This window comes from Bacillus rossius (genome assembly GCF_032445375.1).
Source record: "Bacillus rossius redtenbacheri isolate Brsri chromosome 9 unlocalized genomic scaffold, Brsri_v3 Brsri_v3_scf9_1, whole genome shotgun sequence".
Classification (NCBI taxonomy): Eukaryota; Metazoa; Arthropoda; class Insecta; order Phasmatodea; family Bacillidae; genus Bacillus; species Bacillus rossius.
The window spans coordinates 15419662-15445996 of NW_026962012.1; the positions used below are offsets into that span (position 1 = coordinate 15419662).

The 26335-nt window shown below is 40.0% G+C and overlaps 1 protein-coding gene across 1 annotated transcript in view; it reads right to left on the minus strand.

Moving 5' to 3' along the window:
• The window catches only part of LOC134542723 (pickpocket protein 28-like), a 42890-nt gene extending 17973 nt beyond the window's left edge, over positions 1-24917 (minus strand). The window contains exons 1-14 of the mRNA XM_063387197.1: positions 24763-24917; positions 24647-24724; positions 24531-24608; positions 24415-24492; positions 24299-24376; positions 24183-24260; positions 24067-24144; positions 23951-24028; positions 23835-23912; positions 23563-23796; positions 20271-20367; positions 13051-13205; positions 8232-8436; positions 2994-3264 (exon numbers count right to left, since the gene is read on the minus strand). Of these exons, the coding sequence (XP_063243267.1) occupies positions 2994-3264; positions 8232-8436; positions 13051-13205; positions 20271-20367; positions 23563-23796; positions 23835-23912; positions 23951-24028; positions 24067-24144; positions 24183-24260; positions 24299-24376; positions 24415-24492; positions 24531-24608; positions 24647-24724; positions 24763-24917 (1741 nt within the window). The remainder of the gene's footprint in view (positions 1-2993; positions 3265-8231; positions 8437-13050; positions 13206-20270; positions 20368-23562; positions 23797-23834; positions 23913-23950; positions 24029-24066; positions 24145-24182; positions 24261-24298; positions 24377-24414; positions 24493-24530; positions 24609-24646; positions 24725-24762) is intronic.
• Between the last annotated feature and the right edge of the window lie 1418 nt (positions 24918-26335).

A 26335-nucleotide genomic window follows, 5' to 3' on the forward strand; every position in this document is an offset into this window, starting at 1 on the left:
GAAATATCCAAGTGTTAGAATAGTAAGCTTTTAAATCCAATTTTTATTTATTTAATCCTTCAATATATCTTGATATTAAATCTTCATCCTACGCCACGTCAATTAACCGAGATATGTATATAACGAACTGTCGGAGAACGAACATTTGACGAAAATATTTCATGTCTATCACAAATAGTAATTGACACCTTTGCTATACAATTTTACCCATCAAAAAAAATGTAAAACATTAAATTATCAGAAACGTGTATTTTTCAACAGGACAAAATATTTTTCAAGCCAATTCTTAGAAACGTCAAATAACAATGCAGTTAAGATAACTGATACAACATATACGAAAATATTATGGGAAAAAATAACTATTGGTGATTTTACCCGTAACCATTTCATAATGAGTCAGTCGCTATTAGGCTAAAACCTAGTGTGATCAAGTGTCCTAACGACTACTCGAAACTAAAGTTTTCCGCGCGATAACAGAACGATTTAAACAGGGTGACAGTTCAAATTTTCTATAAGTAGGATTCATTGAGTCTTAGCAAAGATTCTTCTGGCAACATAAAAATTAAAAAGTGGTACGGCCAGTCCACATGCTAGTTGTATATATGTGTATATATTGTTACGAACGCGAGAGACACAGATTGCTATGCCAGGTTCGGAGTTGGCTAGTGGCCCTGCACGGCCATTGGCGTCACGTGCCGTCCAATGACGTAAGGCAAACCACGTGCGCCTGGCCGGATCACAAAGGTCGTCGCTACCCCCGCACAACTCTTCGCTCCTCGCACATCGTCCCGCCTCGGGCTATTATCACATTTAGCGGCCTGGGAATCCCGGGCTTACAGAGGCCGCCACGTGAAGTGGCGTGAATATGAGTCACAATTCTTGATGTTTCGGGTGTCGGGTCAGCCCGGGATGACGCTACACGTCACAGCCGCTCTCGTCGGTTCTAGAAGGTTGCGATAGGTACTTAGGCAGTGACGCCGGCCTCCGCGAGTTCCGAGCGAATACCGCGAGTTGTTCCGAGAGTTCCGTGAGTGAAGCGAAGTGCGACATCGGAAGAGGGTGAGAGACCCCTTGAGAGCGGCGTGACGTGGAACGACGGGATCGAGAGAGTGCGACTGAGTGGCGCGAGGCTGTGTGTGGGCAGGCGCGAGGTGAGGGGCGAACCACTGTCGAGCCTAGCTCCTGTGAGGAGTGTGAACTGCGGAACTTCACAGACGTTGAGTTACTTGCGAATAAACGTTTTTAAGTGCGAGTGATTGGTGATAAGACATTTTTAAGTACAATCGTTTATCAGTAATTTAAATAATAGTATTTAATAAAACGGTAATAAAACTTAATTAGGCTATCTCTTACGAACCCAGTTCTCCTCACATAAGTCGCAACAATATTATATATTTTTCGTACATCTTTTAAGGCCAGAAAGAGAACTCGTGTCGTTTCTCTGTTATTGATTGCCCAAAATTGGTCGTTGTAATTTATTGCCTGCTTGATGCAGTCAAGATAAATCACACACGTTGGTAAAACACTTAGATATTCCCTTCTCTTAAACCGTTCGTTTCTCTGGTTTAAATGTTACACCTTATTTTCGTACATGACAGATGATTGATTCAGACTTTTATTTATGTATAACGCTCGATAATTAATGCTGAAGGAGAAACAAAGTATCAATGCAGAAAATACATTAATTGCAGTGCGATTAACGACACGTGTTCTCCAAGAATGTTTATATTTAGTGGTAGTGTCGTGTGATCTCGCACCAGGTAACCGAGCACATCTTCACTTCTTGTCCTGGCACGCGCCGATCTGCAAATATTACGCTATTCATCCTGAAATCTATATATGACATTGGGCTATAAACACGCATTTCATTGCATCAAATTTAGGAAGGGTCTGGCCTTTTCTGATTCATTGTTAATGCTTAAAGTTACGTTTATTCTTATGGCACATAAAAAACATTTAAAAATATTTAACAATAATTTTAAAAAATAAATAAAATTAAACTGTTCGTGCTATTAATCTGAAATTCTGCTATCCACCTTCAATAAAATCTCTCAGTTTCGGAATTTTTCGGTTTGATCACAGAAGCAATATGATAACACAAATGTTTTCAAAACATTGATGGTAATCTGTATTTTTTCTTGTCATAGAGTAGTTTATTACCACTTGGTTTAAATTTCAGTGTACTGTTATTTTTTTATTTCCCAACAAATTTATATTGAAGTTCCATAATCCGGCAATTCGTTCCGAACTTGCTGGATTAAAGAGCCTTAATGAACCACGTTCATTTTAATTTTCCTGAGAAGTAAGGAATGTGATTTTTTATTAAAGTGTCGAGTAAAATGGTAGGCTCCCACTAACTCACAAAACACTCCAACACAAGAGCATAGAGTTCTCCAACCACATCACACAACACTCCAGGTTGATTGCGGTAATGAAACAACTATTTCCAATTTGTGTGCTTTCATGTATCAAGTGGGACGTGGCCACTAAAATTTAAGGCACTTACAGGAATTCAAGTGGTGAAATTTCACGAAGAAAAAATTGCATACCAGGTTGCTAGTCAGTGGTTGATGTCTGCTTTGGAAGCCTTTTATTTCATACTTTATTCTGCCACTATCTGTTTGTTAAGTTTGGAATATAACATACACTATTCACTTGTTGACAGATTGCCGTCTTAAAAGGGGAAGCCTAAGATGTACATCAAGCTCTGTCCCTGCCCGAACACGCCCGAATATTCACCTTCGGCCAACCTCGGGTTTATTTATATATATTTATATTTCTCTGTTTATTTTGATGTAGCTATACTAAACTAACTAACCGTGACCTAACCGACCACTTTTAATATTTGAATTCATTTTTTCCTGCGCGGAAATAAAACGAATCCCGAGGTTGGCCTCAGGTGAATGTTCGGGCAGGGACAGAGCTTGATGCACGACTCGAACAACTAGATGAGATGATGACTGCCGCCCCAGGCACGTGCGGCAGCGACTCACGCGGCATGTGGAAGCCCACGCAGCCGCAGAAGCCCAGCGTGAAGTTGGCCAGGCACTCCTGCTGGCAGTTGCCCTGCGTGTACACGCGGAAGAACCGGAGGCGGCGCTCGTGCTGGAAGAAGCACTTGCGGTCGCGCGGGATGTAGCTCTTGAGCGACGGGCTGGTGGTCATCATGGATGGTCGGATGGCCACCACCAGCTCCTGGTTCAGGTCGGAGCGCAGGTACTGCTGGCTGACGCGCGGCAGCTCGGCCGGGTTGTGCAGCAGCACCTGTAGCACGGACAGCTGTGTCTTCCACATCCCGGCTCGCGTTCATTCCATACAGACTATACTTGTAAGCATCGACGTTTGAGTTTTCTATTCGAGCCCAAAGTCCGGGTGGTGTTGGAAGAATACAAAATTGGAGGGAAATGTTTTGTTCGGTGAGTTCTCAGGAAGAAGACAAACTCCGAGTCGCACCTGTGTTTTCGTACCACGTGCGTCTCTCCCTGAGGACGTGAGCAGATAGAAGTTCCCGAAACGTCGCTTGTTTCTGTTTTTAAAAAAAACTATTGTGTTTGTTTCGTCTTTTCGTTTTGTGGTGTTTTTGTCTCGTTTCAACTGTTGTGCTGAATTTTTTTGGGTTCAATATTTTTGTGCTGTTATAATTTGTGGGGGTTTTTTCGTTCTCTTAGTCCATTTTTCTTTGTTTGTTGACCATATTCCTGTTATGGAATATTATGTGGTGTTTATATCCTGTTAACAACAGCAGTTTTTTGCTTAACTTGTGTTTTTGTCTTTTGTGTTTGTTGTAGTTTTCTTTTACAGACATACATGTGCTTAGAAATGGCGTATGTCCAAAAGCTTACATCAAGTCATGCACTCCCATTGCACAAATCTTTCAAAGATAATAAACTCCAGGAGATTAAAGATAAGTGTGGAGATGTTATACCCAATAGGACAGGGAAATAAAACCTCTTGCCCTAAAAAAATCGAGCCGACTAATGAAAAAACCGGTTGAATGCGTCCCATACCAGTGTTAACCTTCCAAAACACGAGCTTTTAAGGAAATTATAGATGAGTTGAAGGAAGGAGACCATATTACTACTTCCAATCATGTCCTACCATCGCCTAGATATTTCGTTAATAAATAAAAGCCGGGAAATTGCCATTGGGATTTAGATTATCGTTTATTGAATGGCAAGCATAAATAAATGCATTCAGGGCCGTAGCAAGGCTAAGCACCCAAATGACTAGACAAGTCGCTTTACCTCGTATGCGACTAAAAGCAACAGCTTACACATCATGACTCATTAAAAAAATAAAAGGCTAGCAATGTTTTGCCAAAACTACAGTGATCTCGAACAGGAAAAATACACAACGTCGCATGGCTATACGAGCCCAAGAGGTATGCCTTCTAGGATCACGTTACTATAAACAAAATTTTCAAGGGTGGAACCGTAACATAAATCTAACTAAAATTAGGAAGTTGAGGTATTGCAGAGTCAACTTACCTTTTGCATGCCGCCCACACGCAGCAAATACAAAACCTAACAGAAGAGTAGCTTAAGAGCATGTTGTCCCTTTAATAGCAAGACGACAAATAAGGTCCGATACTCGTTACATTCATGAGAAAAACTAGCCTTAACCTCTGCGCAAGCACGGGAGGGGAAACGTAGCAACGCCAAATAGGATGTACAAAAAGGAGAGAGAAAATGAGTGGGAGCATCTCTCGGTTAGCTCTATGGAGCGAGGCCCGTATTTCAAATGTCGGAGTCTGGCGACCCTGTCACCAGCTCGAGGTTTTGTGATAGGTGCGGGTGAAATGGAGTTAGATCCCCAGTAAATTGCACCAAAAGTTAATAGTAGTATATAATTGGGACTACGGAAATGGGTACATGGTGAGGATTTGGATTATCGGCCGCCATCTTGGATAGTGAAGTCACGGCGGCCATCGTGGTTGACGTCATCGTCGCATTTTTTGTTACGGCCGCCATATTGACCTTGACTCCGACCGCCATCTTGGATGACAACCTGAGCGGCCATTTTGGATCCGCTATATTGGATTCCGCCATTTTTGATTATAGAAATTTTTGCCAACTTTGATTCTAGAATGTTCCATTTTCGTAATTGGCCACCATCTTAAAAATCTGTATATTTAATGCTATAAATATGGGAAAAAATTAAAATTAATAAAAACATTTATTATTTTATTATTAAAATTTTTGTATAAATATTCCGCCGCTTTGAATATTATGATGTAACTGTTGTAATTTGGGGCACATTATTCATCTTGAAATTTGTAATTTTCATCAACAAATTGGTAAAAAATTAAATATTTATAAAAAATATTTAATTACAATTTTGATAAAAACACACATCATTGAGTCTTCGGTTCGCACCCGGCGAGGGCGGAAAAAAATGAATCCTTTCCCTGTATGTTTGATGGGCAGCTTGCAGACAGACCCACAACCACTTTTCCAAATGTATGTATGAACTGACTAACAAACCCCCTAAAAAAACCTAATCATTGACCAGGGAGCCTTCACTTTTCTACAGTTCATTGCACCGCACCAGTCTTGTACCCAGGAGTCAATTTGGTTGACCGTGATATTAGGCCTTGACCTTGAACTTTGACCTTAATATTTCACCTTGACCAGTACATTTAACTTTAGCTTTGACTTTGATCTTTGATCTGGACCTTGACCTTGATCTTTGACCATGACATTCAACTTGACTGTGAGCTTTGACATTGAGCTTTAACTTGAACATTGAGCTTAAATTGGAACATTGACCTTTAAACTAGATTACTATCATAAATTCCGTCATCACGACATCGCGTGTCCCACACCCTGATGTTGCACTTTTCGTTACGGTAACATCGCCATTGACTGAGCTACTTCTTCATATCGCATAATCCATAACATTGCAATATTTGTTATTATAAATTCACCATCGAGTGCCCCACTCCTTTATATTGCACTTTTAGCTATGTTGACCTCTTCGAGAGCACCACTATTTTATGTTGCATTTTTCTTTACTGTAGAACCTTCCGACATCTTGGATTTGCATGTTTTGTAATGTCACTTCAGCCATTTTGTTTTTGTCTTCTGGAGGCCGCCATATTAGATACCGCCATCTTGTTTTCAGTACTTGTTACTAGGAGTGATAGTACACACATCTTTTGCTAGAGTACACCATCAAAATATTAGTTTAATTTGTACTTACTAGAGCACAAGTGTGTATGTAACCATAGCATACACCATATTTTTGGCCATCGTAGCATCCAGCAGAAACAGGGGAAGTGGGAAGAACCAGCTAGTTAATTTTAGTTTAGCCTTTAATGTGGTGCAGCATTGTTCCACGAAATTTACTTTAGCTAAGGGTTTTTTTTTTTTGGGGGGGGGGGTAGGATTTCTGCCATTCTTTGTTAAATGTATTAGGTAAATTTCCTGAAAATTCAAATGAGAATATTCATTGCAATTTGGAAAGTAATTGGATTGAAGCAGCTGAAAATTTGTATAAGGCCCGTAAGAAAGATAGTGGGCATTACAATATGTGGAATATTGTAACATAAGTTTTTGGTTGGTCAGGAAGTTTTGTGTATGCAGCTGATCGTCTGGAGTGAAGAAAGAGAGAGAGAGAGAGAGAGAGAGATAGAGAGAGAGCATTGGTGTAGTCGGGCGAGCAGATGGTTGTGGGCATGCAGAAAATGCGCGGGTGAAGTTTTACAGCATACAAGTGTGTCCTGCGCCATGCCGATCTGGGTCTTTGTTTTGTTTGCTAGATGACACACCAAATTGTGTGTGTGCTTTGGTGGCACACACTTTGAATGTCAACAACAAGTCATCCTGGCAGCACTAATCCCCGCCGAATGGTTTAGACAACCACTTTGGGCTCTTTCGCCACGTCAGAAAATATATTTTTATTAAGAGAATTATTTTAGACTGTCTATGTCTTGATTAACTTTGCAAGTGGCCTGTTACTAAGTGAACAACAATTTTACGGGAAATGGAATTGGTAAATCTAGAAAATGCATATATTTTTTTAAACAGTCGTAATGTTTTGTGCAACCCCTACAAATTAAACTGAACTAGTGTTTTTTGATTAATCATTCTGCGTTTATGTTATCAGATATTTGGTTTACCGGTCGAATAGTGAATTTTGTATAAGTTTGTTTCTATGCCTTGAACTATTAAATAACTTTCATTTAATATGTTTTTTTTAATATAGTTTATGTGGTAACTCTTTTAGCGGTATGTCGGAATTATTTTTGTGTTTAGCTTTATGTCATTTTTATTATTAGTACAATTTTATTAAGCAATTTATTGGATTGCCATGATTTTAGTGTAACAGTAAGTTAAATGGGATGTTTAAATTATAACGTTTTTGTATAATGAATCAATGTCATTGCCAAATCGGATGGAAAACAAATTATTTCGTTTAAACTTATTTAAATATCTAAAATAATTTTTTTCAAATAAAAACTGCTAACTTTTTTTTACGACTTCAACATTTTCTTTAGTTTTTTAACACCTTCACTTATAAGACATCACTTCTAAGGGAAGACAAGGCTACAGTTTTGTGTTAGTTTCTGAGTAGGTAATTTAGTAAAGTTAAATTTGGTGGTTGTTAAACATTTCCTAAAGAACTAGAAGCCAATAAATAACATGCCTACAAACTGTTATCTAATTATAATAGCGTGGAACCTGGTAGTAGCCAATAAACAAATGATTTTCTACAAGAATATGAATTCTGTACTACATTGTGATGAAAATTTACTTTAATTCTATGGTAGAGTAGTCTTAAGAATATTTCTTGGATTAATTTAACGACAGTTTAAATTCAAACCATTTTAAATTCTGCAATGGTTTTACCTGGGTCACATTAGCTAGCTTTAAGCTAGGCGACCAATGGGGCGTCAGTTATGGCGTCAATCGCAGCCATGGCTGGCCAGTAAACCCCAATAGCACACGATGCACGCGCCCTTGTCCTGCATGGTTAAAAACCCGCATGGTAGAGTGTATAGGCTTCGGCCTGAGACACACCTAGGTCCTCCCCTAACCTGGACCCTCCCCTACACACTTAGAATTAACTTAGGCTAGGAAAAAAAAAAGACTTAAATTGGACCACAGTGTTTCGTGACGCGCCAGGGTAGTCTAAAACAACTGCAAACCACCAAACGTTCCAATCACATTCGTGAGTGTCGTGAAGCGGGTGGTTTGCTCGGGAGCTGGTGAGTGCCGCGGCGCACTGACCTTGAAGCCCTGCACGGCGCCCTTGCACAGGTAGTCGATGTCCTGCGAGTAGGACCGGAGCAGCACGACGAAGCCCGCCTCGTAGCCGGCGCCCAGCGCGCGGCGCGGGTACGTCTCCAGCGGCGCGCCGGGGTCGTAGCCGCTCTCCAGCGACCACCCGCTCGCCTCGTAGTCGTGCTGCATGAAGTCGTAGCCGCGCTGCACACTGGCCGACACCCCGCCGTCACTGCCGCGCTCTGACGAGCAGCCCGAGATGTGCACATCAGGCTCTGTCCCTGCCCGAACACGCCCGAATGTTCACCTCCGGCCAACCTCGGGACTTGTTTTATTTCTGCGCAGGAAAAATGAATTCAAGTATTAAAAGGTGGTCGGTTAGGTTAGCTACATTAAGAACACTTTAAAACACTATGGACGGTTAGTTATGTTAGTATAGCTACGTTTAAATAAACAGAGAAATATAAATATACATAAATAAACCCCGAGGTTGGCAGAAGGTGAATATTCGGGCGTGTTCGGGCAGGGACAGAACTTGATGTACATCTTAGGCTTCCCCGCTTTGACCAGGGTTACTGCTGCCATTCTCTTTGGGCGAGCAACAAGTGCCGCATGTGTACTTTACTTGGACAGTTAGTAATTAAGTGCTCTTTTTTTCAACAGTTGGCAAACTTGAATTTAATTTTTTTTGCTGGACAGTTTAAGTTCATTGCTTTTCTTGTAAATTGATTTCGTTCATTTACAACTGTTTAAATTATATGTCGATAGTTAAGTAAACTAAGTTTAAAGATTTCCATTTTTTTTTTGTAAATACGAAGTTAAAAACGTTATTTGGTTAAATAAGTATGATACAAGTTAAGTGAAATGTCTCAGTGACAAGTTTCTTGCAAAAAATTATTTCACAATTTTAAGGGTGGTTTCCACCCTCCCGTCACGTCATGTTATGTAAATGTGTGACGTTCCTTCCTACTTTTATTTACCCCTGTCGTTATGCCTCCCAGCAATACACTGACAGATAGATATAGCACCAGTAAAGTTTGCACCTGGCTACTAAAGAACAGTCTAGTGCAGTGGTTCCCAAACTATTTCAGCTGGCGACCCACCTTTCCTTATAAAAATACCTCCACGGTCTATCGGTGCATGGTGGAGTAAAAAACCTTATTTGTATCGTATCCCTTCTTATATATAATTTACCATCAAATATTGCATATATATGTATGCTTTTTTTTAAAGATACCGATTGATTATTGATAAACAATTTGTGTTCTGATTTGAAAATGGTTGACAAAATATAAACACTTTGTAGCAAAACAGTTATTTATTTAACAATACATATGTGTTTGCACACAATTCGATTTGTTTCGATTTTTTTATCTTTTCTGGTGGTTTATTCGATGGTTTCTGATAGTTTTAGGATCGACTGCAACCCTTCCGCGACCCACTAGTGAGTTTGGGAACCGCTGGTCTAGTGCATTCGACCTCCACGTGGTCCGGAAGCCAGCCCCGCTCGCGGCGAGCTCTGTAAAGAACCTTCTGGGTCCTGAAGTTCGTTAGCCAGAGAGTAATGTAGTGCCCCGGCTTCGAGACGAAGGAGGAGAAGCAGTCCGACCAGCGCGGGGGCCCACCATTTGTCCGAGTGTCCACTTCTCCGAATGACCACTTCTCCGAGCTCCTTTTGTTCGAAGGACCACTTGTCCGAGCGGCCAACTCTCCGAACTTTGAGGGGCCAGCGCCAAGCGACCGTAGTGCGCCGTTGTTGCCTACCATCGCCGCCGACGCCACACTGCTCAACTCGTCGACAACTACGCCCAAGGACTTTGTTGTCGTGAAGGGTAAGCTTTATCATCCTCAATAACTGGCACGAGACAGCTCTTACCTTTGACGTCCCGGGAAGTGCTCAGGAGGGAGCGAGTGTAACTCGCTTAACGAGTAGTAATTGTAAGTCGCGTAGCGAGTTGAAGTCTTTACCTTCGGATTAGAGGCGCTTTTTGACGTGGCGAACGTGACGTCGAAGGCGAGGCGAGTTGGGGAGAGACTGTTGCCAAATACTCGCAATATCTCTAACAAACTTTCGCCACATTATATAGTGACAGACCACTGACGCAATATACAGTACGATCACGAACACAAAGTTTCCCAGATATTAAACACTCAGCCACCCTGTGATATAAATCTAAGTCCTGCTGTTTGCCGAGTTTAAGGCTGTAATTGTGTGGTCTTGGAGGTGGTAGTCTTGGAACAGCCTGAGGGACGAGTTGTCGAGGACAACGGGTCCAGAAAGAAATAGAGCGAATCCTGACGCAGAAAGCACGGTTAGACAGGACATCGCTACGAGTGACTGCTCGTCGGAGGAACTCACTGCCATTTATCACAATGTTACAAGGCGAGTTACAGCATTTTGTACAACTGTCCTTAACGTGGGGGTATTAATAAGAAATTATTTTCTAGAGACTGGATTTTATATTACCACAGATAATAATCCTTGTTAGTGGAAAATTTAATTGTTGCTGTTGATAGAATGCTTATTTAAATGGGGTTTTATGCTGAAGTATATTGTAAGGTAATATAGGTTGGCTGCTGAATGAGTGAATAAACAGATTCATAAAAAATTTAAGCCTCAGAAAATATTTATAAATAACAATAAAGGCATTTTCTTCATTTACCAAATAATAATCGATGTCTGTAAATACTGCAATTAAAAATTTGTAAGCAACCATAGGCGTTCAATCGTAATCAGTCGTTTTATACATATGCCACTTTAACATAAATGGCTTTCATTAACAGCAAATGGCGATGATGATATTACTATATTGCACAGATAAAGAAATTTACCAACTTAACTCGACAATATATCCACCAGTATAATCATGAGTAAAAAAATTAAAAATATATTTTAAAATATTATACAATTATAATACTGATATAATACCCAGGGCTGAAACTTAAATATTAATAACTCTATCCCAATAATAATGTTCGTTCTAACCGAAAGGTTAATTACGAAAATTTTAAACAAGTTACGGTGATGAATAGGATCCCCATTGGAATTAGGCCATTTATAACTTCAATAGTCGCTTTATTTGTCGCTGAGATGTCTCGTCGGTAAATGTATTTTTGTAGTGACCTTATACATTGGAGTTTTCTGTATTTTGAAGTCTGATGTGTTTAGTAATTATTATTGACTAGATGCCAACATAGGCATTTGTAATACAAGGAAAATAAAATTTGTTTGTAATTTCGGCATTTACGTTCTTTTACAATTGCTTCAACGAAGTTAATATTTTGTAAGAGCTTAAAATTTGAAGAAACTGTCCGCTTATTTATTATTAACTATTTGAGAAACTGTCCGCTTATTTATGATTAACTATTAAATGAATAAATCTGAGTTTTGATAAATAATTGTTTCGTTCTACAAAACATATTTTTTATCAGTTCTTTAAATGATTCATACAATGGGGATTTTTGATTTAATGCAGTTTTTTGGACATACGCCATTGCAGTTTTTCACTGTTTGTCATGGGAAAATTCCGAAAATAAAAAAAAATTAAAAATATGAAGTATCGACAACACAACGATAACGATTTTCGGAATTTTTCCATGACAAACCGTGCAAAACTGCAATGGCGTATGTACAAAAAACTTGCATTATATCAGCATATTTTTTTTATGTTTCACAGCAGTTATCACGAGGCTCAATGTAAATGAGCATAAACATAAGACGCACAACAAATCAGTTCGCACAGAAAAAATGTCGTTTAGGGCTATTACATTTAAATTTTGTAAAAGAAAACGTAGGGAGTTAGGTAAGTCTAAGGTGATACACGAGTGATGTGGCTGAAGTGCTTTTCCTACCTTCCTTACGGGTTCACCCTCTACACTTTTATAAATACTGTCTTAGGATAAGACTCTGTTCACATTTTACTCCCACCAAGTTGACCTGTGTTCGACTTAAGAGTGAAACCGGGTGGACGTTACCATGATTTGATGAGTTTTCTCGTGGTACTCCCATTTCCCATTGTAATACATTTAAAAACTGCTCCGTCGTACAGTCTCACTAGTTATTTGCCTCCATCACACATGTATTTCAAGGGCGGGAGATCATGGAAGAGTTTTCACTTTATAGTAGGTCAGGGTTTATATTATTTACTTGGCAGGTTTCCTTTAAATAATAAAATTATTAAAAAAAAAGTTTTTAATTTTTTATATAATTATTTCTTTTTTATCTATTATTTTAATATTTATTTAATTTCAGTGTTTAAAAAAATAGAGTTAATTATTTTTTCCTTGTCACCCCAAACAAAAAATATATAATTTTTCTAAATAAATAAACCAAAAAAAAATTTATTAAATAAAGATTCACAGGGTCTTCTCGTCCTATAAAAAAATGTAAGCATTTAACTCAAAATTTAAGTTCTGATAATATAAATAAACAGTTTAATACTTCGTCCAACCATCTATACAAGTCAAAATTGCTGCTGACTGCTCCGCTAATAGCGAGCTTTAAGAAAACCCAGGAGCGCAACAACTAAATTTCCAAACGGGAGGCGATATACCTTTTTATAAAGAATCATCTATCCCCCCCCCCCCCCCCCAATTGAAGAGGGGTGGTCCGGGGGTCCTCCCCCGGGGAAAATTTGTATTTCAAGGTGGAAAATGGTGCTATTTAAGCAGTTTTATTATCTAAAAAATTTATTACACGGCACTTTCTTTGCCCCCATTTGCCCCCACTTCAAGGTTTCAGAGGGGGGGGGGGGCAAAATACCCTTGCCCTCCCCCCTGTTGTTGCGCCCCTGAGCCAACAGGAACAGGGGCGGGCTGCACGCACGTGTCTGCAGTGAACAGCTCGGCGGGGGAGAGCATGTTGAAGGTGTAGCACAGTCCCTCCTCGGTCAGGCTGGGCTTGAAGAAGTCCCCGGTCAGGTTGGAGTCGCCGTTGCGCCACACCACGAACATCACCGTCTCCTCGAACATCGGCGCCGCCTGTCGGCACACGGGAGCCTTCAGCACCCAGCATCTCACACACGTCTCAACAACTAGTGTTGTTCACAGGCTTCATCTCTAAATTACGTTATAAATAATTAGGGACAGGAAAAATTCGCGGGTTCAATGACCTGTAGGATGAACTCCATAGTTCTGCGTACTCTCGGTCAAATGCCACCCACTCATTGGCTGCTGTCTTGTGAGACGTCCCAACGTAGCAGCCTGAGATTCGATAAAGCTTTGGTCGGGTGTTTCTCATTGGCCCAGAGTCATCCAGGTGAGTAGTGAACCAATAGAAGAGGCAGCACTGAGGTATAACTATTTGTATTTTAGCCTATCGCGAAATGAATCCGCGAATTTTTCCGGTCTCTATAAATAATACATAGAGACCTGAAAAATTCGCGTGTTCATTTCGTGTTATGCTAAAATTCAAATAATTATTCCTTAGTGCTGCTTCTGCCATTGGTTCACTGTTGATCTGGAGGACTGAGGGCCAATTAGAGACCCTCACTCATAGAAGTGTCGAATCACAGACCACCCAGTCGGGACGACTCACAAGTCAACAGCCAATGAACGGTTGGCATTTGCCCGAGTGTGTAGAGGATATTTGAGTCCATCCTGGAGGTCATTGAACCCGCGAGTTTTTCCGGTCTCTAATAATACATTATCATTCTGAATTCAACCAACAAATTACGGCTGAAGTTCATTATAAGAATATAAATTAGAAACAATTAACTACACATGATCTAAAGTTCATCACAGGACTGATATACGGCTTTATAGTTTTAGCTGAACCAATTTTTTTATTTTTAATAATAAAGAAACTATTTATGATGAAACGGCAAGCATATGTGTTTTTTTCTAGTTGAACAAAGTTCTACAAACACTGCAAATCTTGTAACAAAGCAAACTTATTTAATGTAAGTAATTATTGGTAACAATGTTTAAACCCATATTTTTTTTTTTTTTTTTTTTTTTTTTTTTTTTGTGAATTGAAGAGTAGTGTGTAATAGCCGATTCTGGCACAATGTATTTCTTATGGTGCTTGGAGGCTTACTCAGGTGTGACTTGTCAATCGTCAGGAATCGGCCATGTTCGGACGTCTTCGCCTCTCGATGACTATGAGCAGTACCTCGGTGGTCATTTTTAACGACGCTACATCCGCCATCTTGGAATCATCAATTTTGGAAAATCATTAAATCTAAAGCTAGAAATTTAAAAAAATATCTAAAAATCATCAAAAAATAGCTTATTAAAATAATTATTTATTCGATTGATTTCAGTCCTAGGTTCTATCCATGCTCGATGCAAAATTTGTAATTTCAGGTAAAAAATATTTATTTAATAAAATACAGTGAAAAAATTCCCAAAAGAGGTAGAAATTTCTCATTTAACAGACTCATATTGATTCGATCGAATCTGTCCTGAGTTCGATCCTTGCTTGATACAAAAAAGAGGTATTTTTATTTTAAAAAACTTATTAAAAATAAGTTAAATATCATAAAAGTTGTTTAAATTCCTCATCTAACAGCAGTCAGTAATCTGTCGAAGTATATTGCCCACCGTCATAAAAATTTGTAATTTTTAAGCAAGAAATTCGGGAAAAAAATCTACAAATTCTCAAAAAAAAATCATCAAATAATTTACCGCTTGATCAAACGTTCCTATCCTTTGTTTGATCATTGCTCAATGCAAATAAAAATTAATTCAAATAAAATATATTTATGGATTTAAATTTAACATCGAATTGACAGGTTCAATAGAATAAAATAACAAATAAAACAATTTATTACATAATTCCTGAAAGTAAAAACAAGGAATTTAATAGCGTTTTTCGATTTCTAAAGACTTCTTAGAAGGCGAAGCGAGTCCTTTGCATGACTTGACATGTGATTTCAGGGCATCTCCACATGACAGTCGATTAACCAGGCACGGCAATCAGTGGCCACACACGTCCAGTCATATCCAGTTGCTTGTCTAGGAAAGTCAGATACATTGTACAGACACATCAGTCGGTTAGTCAGGCTGACGCGTCAAGTTGGTGATAAAGTAGGCCCAGTTGGTAGCCAGGAACGTATATTCAGTGTCCAGGAACACACGTCCAGTAGGTGGCAAGACGCGACCAGTAGGTAGCTAGTCAAGTCTATTCAGTATCCAGGCTCGTAATCAGTGGCCAAGTACATTCAGTTTGTGGTCGACACGTCCAGTTATCAGCTAATAATTTCCAGTCAGCGACCAGTTGTTGGCAAGAAACATTAAGTTGGAGGCCAATTACGTCCAGTAGGTAGCCAGCTACTTTATTCAGTGTCCAGGAACGCACATCCAGTAGGTGGCAAGGTACGTTCAGTTGGCAGCTAAGCATGTCCATGCTGTAGCAGACACATAATTGGTGACCAAATGAATTCATTTTGTGGCCGACGTGTCCAGTTATCAACTAGTTATGTCAGTCAACAACCAGGCTAAACACATCCAGTTGGTGGCAACATATGTCCAGTCGGTGGGCAAGCACCTCTATTCAGTGGCTAGGAACAAGTTGAGTGCTAGGCATGTCTTTTCAGTAGCCAGGCAAGTAATCCGTGGTAAGTTACATTCAGTATGTAGCCTACATTTCCAGTTATCAGCTAGGCATGACAATAAAGCGATCAGGTACGACAAGTTGTTGGCTAAACACATCAAGCTGGTGGCAAGGTACGTCTAGTTGGTGGCCAGTCTTCTCTATTCTATTAATTAAATTGACTAGTGAAGTCAGTAGTATTGTATCCTACTGTTGAGAATGTATCCCTCAAATTATATTGTATCCCTCTGATGAAATCGTATCCCGGTGATGAAATTGTAGTTTATCCATTTGAATTTTCGTTGAAATGTCCATTTTTCCTTAAATGTGCTTCTTTCTTGACGATTGTGCATCAACAAGAGTGTATCCAGGACATGATTGGTCTCGCGGTGCAGGGATACCTGGTCTATAAGCCGGTCCTTGAACATGACCATATTTGAAATGTCAAGTAGGTGGCAAGGCACGTATTCGGCGGTCAGACAGGTCCAGTAGGTGGTAAGGCATGTCTAGTCGGTGGCAAGGCATATCTATTTGTTGGAAATGCACGTATTAAGTGATCAGGTACATTCATTATGTGGCAAGAAGCATCCAGTCTTTGGTCAGGCTAACACAATTTGTTGGTGACAATGCACGTCTATTCAGTGGCCAGGAACGCACATACAATAAGTGGTAAGGCACATCCATTTGGTGGTCAGGCAGGCACATATTCGATTGTCAGGCACATCTGGTTGATGGCAAGGTGTATCCAGTTTGTGGCCAATCACATATTCGATGGTCAGGCACGTCTAGTATGTGGCAAGGCGCATCCAGTCGTTGGCCAGGCATGTCTATTCAGTGGTCAGTCATGTATTTAGAGGTCAGGAACATTAAGTTCGTTGGCTAGACACTTCCAGTTAGTGGTTAGGTACTTCCAGACTTTAGTAAGGCTAACATGTTCTCTTAGTGGCCAGGCACAACTATTTAATGTGCAAGCACATCCAATAGTTGTTGGCTAGATACCTTCAGTCTGTGGCTCGGCACATCAGATATGTTGGACAGACACAACAGTCAGACAGTCAATATACAGTAGGCTCCAACTTCTCTGTCATTGGCTCCAACTGTCTTTAAGTCAAACAGTCTTTGGAGCCAAGGATCGTATCCTACTCGGTTAATAGTTCGTGTAAGTGTATGCCATTTTAATTAAATGGACTAGTCAAGTCAGTAGTATTGTATCCTACTGTTGAGATTGTATCCCTATAATGATATCGTATCCCTCTGATGAAATCGTATCCCGGTGACGAAAGTGTAATTTATCCATTTGAATTTTTGTACAAATGCCCATCCTTTTCCTTAAATGTGCTTCTTTCTTGACGATTGTGCATCAACAAGAATGTATCCAGGACATGATTGGTCTCGTTGTTCAGGGATGCCTGATCTATAAGCCTGTCATTGAACATGGCCATATTTGAAATTTTCCTATGGGTTCGACGAAAAATACCCCTTGGTTCACAGATGCTTGGCCTCAAAGTCTGGCATTAAACATGATATATTTAAAATGTTCGTCGAGTACTAACGAAAAATATCTCTTAGTTTGGAGATTCTTGGACTACATAGCTGACAGTGTACTTGACTTGTTTGAAAGGTATATCAAGTATCGAAATATTACACCTCTTAGTTACTGACTTTATGTTCTTCACCACCAAATGGACATGCCTCACCAACCTATCTGACATACCTGGCTACAGAATGGAGGTGTCTATCCAAAAACTGGATGTGCCTGGCCACTGACTGGATAAAAGGCCTTGTTAGCCTAACTGTTGTGTCTGTCCAAACTATCTGACATGCCTAGCCACAAATTGGAGGTGCCTAGTCAACAACTATTCAATATGTCTAGCCACTTAATAGATGTACCTCGCCACCAACAGATCATTTTAGCCTGAACAAAGACTGGAAGAACCTAACAACCAACTGGATGCTCCTTATCACATAATGGAATTGCCTGGCCACTTAATAGGTATCTAACAACTGAATAGACATGCCTGGCAACCAACTAGGCATGCTTTGCCACCTACTGGACCTGTCTGACCACAGTTTGCTACTAACTTGATGTATCTAGCCAACAACTGGTCGTGCCTGGTCGCTGACTGGACATGCCTAGCTTATAACTGGACATGATGGCCAAAAACTGAATTTAGGGCTATATTTACAAAGTTGGACCTATAGGATGCACATTGCAGATTTCAGTTGATGAGGCAAATTCTGAGGTGCTGTTAGTGAATACAATGAAGGGGCTGTTTAAGTTGAAGCAGCTACCATTCGGTGTAAGTTATAGTCCAGCGATTTTTCAGCTACAAATGGAGATGTTGTTTGCTGGAATAGCAAACAATACCATAATAGTACCGTTGTTAGATATTTTAGTTACTGAAAGATATGCAGATGAACACAGGCAGTGGGTACATAAGATCTTGAGAAGGATAGATGTAGTATGTATGGCAAAAAAAAGTCAAAATGCAGGTTTGCTGTACACAGTCTGGTAGAAGGTGTGCATTCATCACAGGATAAGATCGAAGCGATTCACAAGAATCCAGAACCGTCATCCCGAAAAGAGCTGCAGTCATTTATTCACCCCTTCACTGTGGGATTCTTTGTAAATGTACCAATGAGCATAGTGAGGCATTTGGCAAAACGAAATAACTGTGGCAGTCAGATGTGATGCTGACACACTATGATCCAAAAAGCATCTAAATCTCACCTGTGATGCTTCTGAATATGGAGGGGATTTAGTCTTGACCCATGTAATGGAAGATTGATGTGAGACACCTATTGCTTTCGGATCGCGAACTTTCCATAAACAGGACAGAAAATTCTCACAACTGGATAAAGAAGCGCTAGTTATTATATTTAAAGTCATAAAATGGTGTGACAGCAAGACCATTTACTATTGCGAGTGACCATAAGTTCTTACTTCACCTATTGGATCCCACTAAGCAAACTCCAGGCAAACTGTCTCTCCGGCTGTTGTTTTGGAGTTTATGGCTAGCCATGTATGACAACCAGTAAGTCCACAAGATGGGGACCATATTTGACCATGCTGATGCATTGAGCCAGTTGCTTATACATGACGGATTTAACAATGTACATGGTAAGTAAATTATGAATATTTTCAAATTATACCCCTTTATTTTTTCAACACCCTCCATCAGTGGTTCATCAGATCAAAAATTGTTTCAGACAAAAGTTGTAGATAAAAATCATAAGATTTACAAACATTTTGAACGGAATTGATAGTGTACTTACAAAGGTAGTTTTTTTATTGAACCCCTTATTTTTTAACCTACTGTAGGGATGGTTCTTTTAATCCCAAAATGTTTCAGACAAAAGTTTTAGATAAAATTATAAGATTAATACAAAATTGGCACGAATTCGATGTTGTTCATATCAGGGGAGTTATTTTTTCCTTCCAACCCTTGTTTTTTCAACCCCTTGCAGTTATGATTGGTCGTATCAAAAACTTATTCAGTCTAAAGTTTTTGGTATTACTCCTACGAGTTATGGTACGTTCAAACGGATGTGATATTTTCCATATTATGGGCGTTACAGCGATATATATTTCTTTTTCAAAAAAAACCTTCCACATTTCTAACTCTTTGGTCCAATATTACTCACTAACGAATTCGACCGAGAATTTCCACTACTAGATGTTATGTATAAGTTTGTAAGTGATTTGTGAAAGATTTCAACATTTATCTTATCCACAAAATGTTATGTATATAAATATATATAAACATTTCAGTTTACGATGGTTTTGGTGTCTATGCAGTATGAAACGAAAAACTATATTAAAAATTTCTGAAAGTATCACTATAGTAATGGCCACAATAGGCAGTATTTCTTTTGAAATATGAAATCTACTTAAAAGACTAACAATAGAAATTTATCATTTTTTCATTTTAGTTGTGCTAGTAGGCGTATTTAAGGGGTCACGGGGGTACTGCCCCCCCCCCTTTCCAGACGCTTAAAAATTGACAAAGAATGTAATAAAATAACGTTCATTAACACCCTAGTGTTGCCCCTCCCCCCCCCCCCCTGGACCAAAATATATATATTCTTGGATGCATCCTTAGTTGTACTCTTGTTTACAGTTCTTAATTATGTAAATGTGTACAACTGATACGATTATAAACTTTATGTAAGAAATAAAATGTAACCATTTAAAGGTAACGTAATGTCTGAATTGTTTTTGATTGTTCTATCCTGCACTTGGTCTTAACTTGGGGAGAGTGAAGTGTATGTATGTTTTACCATGGTTTTGTAAACAAGAAATGACTGATTGATAATTTGAAAAATATCGTCAGAATAGAAGATCATGGTTTGTATGATTAGGTGTGTGTGTGTTCATACAATACTTTACACCAAATATGTTGCAAGTTTGACAACTCTTAATATACTGCATGCAGTATAATATACAGCTATTTAATTCTCAGTGAGGTGTCTAACAGTAGGAAATAAACTGTAGAGGCATATGACTTCACCTCTCGGAAGAATTCCACTGCCTCCTCGTCGGTTGTGTCGTTCCCCTCGGCAAAGGCATAGTCGCACAGCAACGACACGTCTCCCAGCGTCTTGAGCCTGCCAGTTAATGGACTTAATACACTCTCGTAGAACGAAACCTTAATTTTAATTTCTATAACTGGTACAATATTATTTTTTTTAAATTTTGTATTGAAAATAATTTATTTTGTTATTTTTTAAATTATTGTTTAAAATGTCATAATCCAAAAATTTTAAAATATGTTAAAAATTGATGAGAATTTTTTTTCAAATTTACACTACAAGAAATTTTATATTTCCATTCTATAGTACAAATTTTCAATTTACAAATAATAGTACAAATTTTCAAATTGAATACGTAGATTTGAATCATGACATCACATACACAAATACACAACGAACTGTCCAAATGAAGGTCCCCGCCGTCTCTGTTCGACATGGCGATACGCTCAGGAGGCTAGACGGCAGCACACGGTGGTTCCTTCACTTCCAATGGTTTGAATGGTTGTAAGATGCCTCTTTTATCTTAGAAGTCACAATCATTGAACAGAATTTACTCCTTGCCATTCTCTAGATGCTCCTGATTTCTCATGAAGAGAAAAATCATTTTTGCTAGGGGTGTAGTATTACCATTATTTTTAATAAATCCTAAACGATTTTTTTATGTTCTCATAGGAAAACGTAAGCATTAAAATAAAAATCTGATACGAATCAACTATTCCATACCCTGTTGCATTGAAAATGCACATTCTAAACCCTAAAATCACAGTCGATTTCCAACGCTATCTAGGAACAGTGAGATGTCTGCTCTCCACCACAAAGGCAAAGGAGCGCTCGGTGAAAGAAGGTAAATGATGGTGAAATATGGTAAATGTTAATGAGAGTGAAAGATAGAGAATGATGGGAAAATATGGTGAATGATGGTAAAAGATAGTGAAATATGGGAATAAGATTGTGAAAGATTGTTAAACATGTGAAAATATTGGTGGATATGTGGGAAAGAGGTGAAAGATGGCAAAAGATAGTTAAAGATGGTAAAATGTGAAATATTGTGACATAATGAAATATTATTAAAGAAAGTAAAAGATAGAGAAATATGGTGAAAGTTTATGAAAAGTAGTGAAAGACTGTAAAACATGTGAAAAGGTTTGAAAGATGTGGGAAAGTGGTTAAAGATAGTGAAAATATAGGGAAATGGGAAAGATTCTTCCAGATAATGAAATATAAAATAAAGTAAAATATAGTGAAATATGCTGAAAGTTTGTGAAAGGTGGTGAAATATGGCAAAATATGGTTAAAGATGGTGAAAGATTATGAATGATGGTGAATGATGGTGAAAATGGTGAAATGTAGTGAAAGCATGCAAGGTGACCTGTAATAATGCTTTCTGGTAAAACTTCAAGTGAGACTCCTAAATATAACTGAAATATTGATTTTTGGTTTTTATGCTAGTTTCAATTTTTGTTACTAATTTCAAAAATTATATTATAGAATCAATGTCGTCTACGTAGTCCAGGTGTGGAAACCCGAAAGTGAACTGCAGATGAGTGATCATGACACAATCATTCAGGGAAAAGAAATGATTAAGTCTTATTTGCCTGACTTCTGACGAATAGCAGAAAATATGTAACATACTTCTGCTAACACAGTTGGCTACAAACCACTAAATGCAATGCTTATGTTGTGTGACGTCCTTAAAAATGGTTCTAGATTAAAATAATGGCATTACACTGCGATAAATAAAACTAAGGCGCAGCCTCAAGTTGGCGCCTGGCCGGGCCCAGCTGTGTGCATGGCTGCAGTTGGAAACCCTCCATTCACAATACGTTGTAATTTATACGAAGATACAGTTAACATAAATTACGAAGTACTTGCAGTTTGAAAAAAAACATGAACAATGGAATATCCCTTGCTAGGAGACGATATTTTACGAAATTAACGTGTTAAATTTATCCGATGACAAACAACATATAGAAGCCATTACCATTGCCTGTTCAAGTTTTTTTTTTTTTTTTTTTTTTTTTTCCTTGTTTCATCTTAACTTTCATTTTTTTTGATACCGATAAATGCAAAGACCAGTGATTTCCAAACATGTTTTTGGTTATGAAGATACTGATACACACAACTGAAGTGTTGAAGAGAAATAAAATTACCTTCAGTATTAGGTCATGGAATTATATAGTAACCTCCTGAGGTTACCGACGAGAAGACTGCACGACAGTTTAGTGACTGCGCTTAAGGGCTCCGGCTACTCGGGCACACACACGGTGCGCAGAGCTTCAGGTAAAACAACTCGATTTGAAAAATACTCGAGATACCCGAGTGGCGTCTGCTTACGAAAAACATTTAAGAGTTCGGTGAGGGCCGAAAAGTTATTTTGATTTCAGATTAAGTTTTTAATCTGTATTTTTAGAAGAGTTAAAATGGATAAAAACGCAATTTTTTCAGAGTAATTTTTAGGCGTAAAACAACCAGTACAGATTCTTGAAAGCACTTAAGGGACTTGCACTACGGCTTTATCTTCATTTCTCGGCCATATAATGATACGGTCACCGCTCAAATTTCAAAGTTATCATGTGACGACGAGAAGACTGCGTGCCAGTCCAGAGGAGACACCGCGCTAGAAGCACCAGCGAGCGTCGCGCTTATCATCCCGCCTCACTAACATACATACACCCCTGACGAGGCTGGCCCCTTAAAGACTACGAGGACTGTGGTGCGCGAGCCAGTCGTCGCCCTTAAGGGGCCCGCCTCGTCAGGGGTGTATCTGTGTTAGTGAGGCGGGATGATAAGCGCGACACTCGGTATTTCTAGCGCGGTGTCGCCTCTGGACTGGCGCGCAGTCTTCTCGTCGTCACAGGATAACTGTGAAATTTGAGCAGTGACCGTAACATTATATGGCGGAGAAATGAAGATAAAGCCGTAGTGCAAGTCCCTTAAGTGCTTTCAAGAATCTGTACTGGTTGTTTTACACCTAAAAATTACTCTGAAAACATGCGTTCTAGCCATTTTGATTTTCCTACAAATACGGTTTAAAAACTTAATCCGTAATCAAAAGTACTTTTCGACCCTCGGCGAACTTTAAATGCTTTTCGTAAGCAGACCCCACTGGGATGTCTCGAGCAGTTTTGAAATCGCGTTGTTTTTCCTGAAGCTCTGCGCACCGTGTGTGTGCCCGGGTAGGCGGGACCCTTAACGCCCGCGCGCCCAGCCAGGCAGCCACCATCATCCCTAGCCGTGTGACGGAGGCAGGCTACCAAACAAAGCCATTACTGTTCTCCCGTGAGGTTTCCCTTGTTGTAGATGGCGTGGGTGAAGTTGAAGGAGCGCTGGCGAGCCTTGGTCTCGCTGCAGATGGTGACCGCGGGGAAGGGGATCTCCCAGACGGGCGTGCTCCTCTCGTCGAAGGACACGATCACAGGGGCGTACGTCCACTTGAGCCACATGTTGTAGATCTGCTGCGAGCACAGCCCCAGGCTCAGCAGCATCACTAGCGCCCAGAACAACCTGCGAACAAACAACAACACTGGATCACAGGGGCGTACGTCCACTTGAGCCACATGTTGTAGATCTGCTGCGAGCACAGCCCCAGGCTCAGCAGCATCACCAGCGCCCAGAACAACCTGCGAACAAGCAACAACACTGGATCACAGGGGCGTACGTCCACTTGAGCCACATGTTGTAGATCTGCTGCGAGCACAGGCCCAGGCTCAGCAGCATCACCAGCGCCCAGAACAACCTGCGAACAAACAACAACACTGGATCACAGGGGCGTACGTCCACTTGAGCCACATGTTGTAGATCTGCTGCGAGCACAGCCCCAGGCTCAGCAGCATCACCAGCGCCCAGAACAACCTGCGAACAAACAACAACACTGGATCACAGGGGCGTACGTCCACTTGAGCCACATGTTGTAGATCTGCTGCGAGCACAGCCCCAGGCTCAGCAGCATCACCAGCGCCCAGAACAACCTGCGAACAAGCAACAACACTGGATCACCGGGGCGTACGTCCACTTGTGCCACATGTTGTAGATCTGCTGCGAGCACAGGCCCAGGCTCAGCAGCATCACCAGCGCCCAGAACAACCTGCGAACAAACAACAACACTGGATCACAGGGGCGTACGTCCACTTGAGCCACATGTTGTAGATCTGCTGCGAGCACAGGCCCAGGCTCAGCAGCATCACCAGCGCCCAGAACAACCTGCGTCCAAACAACAACACTGGATCACAGGGGCGTACGTCCACTTGAGCCACATGTTGTAGATCTGCTGCGAGCACAGCCCCAGGCTCAGCAGCATCACCAGCGCCCAGAACAACCTGCGTCCAAACAACAACACTGGATCACCGGGGCGTACGTCCACTTGTGCCACATGTTGTAGATCTGCTGCGAGCACAGGCCCAGGCTCAGCAGCATCACCAGCGCCCAGAACAACCTGCGAACAAACAACAACACTGGATCACAGGGGCGTACGTCCACTTGTGCCACATGTTGTAGATCTGCTGCGAGCACAGGCCCAGGCTCAGCAGCATCACCAGCGCCCAGAACAACCTGCGAACAGAAGGCACTTCTCGCGCTCCTAAACTGCGCTCCTCTGCCACTACAACAGGCCTCAGCTGCAGCCGCATTTCAGCGCGTGAGCAAGAACTAATAGGGCGGCCTTAAGAGTTCTTAAAAAAACAGACATAATAATCTAATATTTTGCATTGTATTTAATACTAGGTATAAGTTAAAATAAATCTTGAATTCTCTTCTAAATTTTCGATGTAATTAAACCATTAAAATCGCTTCAGGATAAATAATTACTTCGGTGACACGTGTTCCCCAGGTTGACAGTGATTTACTCTGGTGTACAGGTGGATTTTTGGCCCCGAGTATAATGTAGATGGCGGGCCGAGCGCTGGAGATGGAGCGAGGTGTGAGGTGGAGCCAATGACCGATCGACATCTGATGTCACAGCGGCCATCTTTGGTGTCAAAATTAAAAAAAAAAACTCGAAATTTCTTTAAAATGAATATAAATTCCTAGAAGATTCCCTATTTCGAAAGAAAATTTCCCGTCTTTACTCCTGAAAAATACAAAACTTCCAAATGTTCCCAATGAAGCTTAAATTCCCCATGGGCAAGCCTCCAATAAGCCTCTGGTGGGGAGCTATGACCTTGACCTTGCCCTTGACAGCCATTTTGGCACTTTTCTTTACGGCCACCAAATTGAAAATCTGAAATTATTACCCGATTTTAAAGGGAAAAATTTATGATATTTATAAAAAATTAATTAATTTTTTATTAAAAACGCACTTACGTTATGGATTCCTCGGTTATGGATAACCCGGCAAGGTTATTCGATTAAAAAATGGCTACTGATCCTTCCTCCACGGAAGCCACCAGCAGACTGACCTCTCACCACCAATGCCAAGGCATATATTAGACTCAGTAAGTCTGACGTCATGGTGGCCATCTGATTTTGGTCTGCTAGAGGGCGCTGCCACCATATTAGTTTCATTTTTACCATTTTTTGATCGAATGAACTCGCTGGGTTCGAACAGAGTTGTCCATGACGTAAGTCCGTTTTTAATTAAAATTAAATTAATTAAATTTTAATTAAATTATAAAAAATTTCCAATTAAAATTGGGTAATAATAGAGTATTTTCCAAATGGCGACCGTAACGACAAGTGAAACGATGATGTCATTACTAAAGTTGGCAAAAAAAAAATTTTAAATATTTTGAATATTTTGTTATGAATTTTAAATTTTTCCCGAATTTATAGGATAAAAATAATGATTTTCAATGTGGCAGCCGTAACGAAAAAAGGCCACGATGGCGGTTGAGGGTAAGGTCAATGTCAAAGCTCCCCACCAGAGGCTTATTGGAGGCTTGCTCGTGGGGATTTATTTAACCTTCAATGGTGACATTTTGAATTTTTTAATCTTTCTGGAATTAAAATGGTAATCTTTTTAAAAAAAACGGAAACTTTCCCTCGAAATAGGGACCTTTTCGTGTCTTTTTTTTTTTTAGGAATTTTGAGGAATTTTTAAGGAATTTTG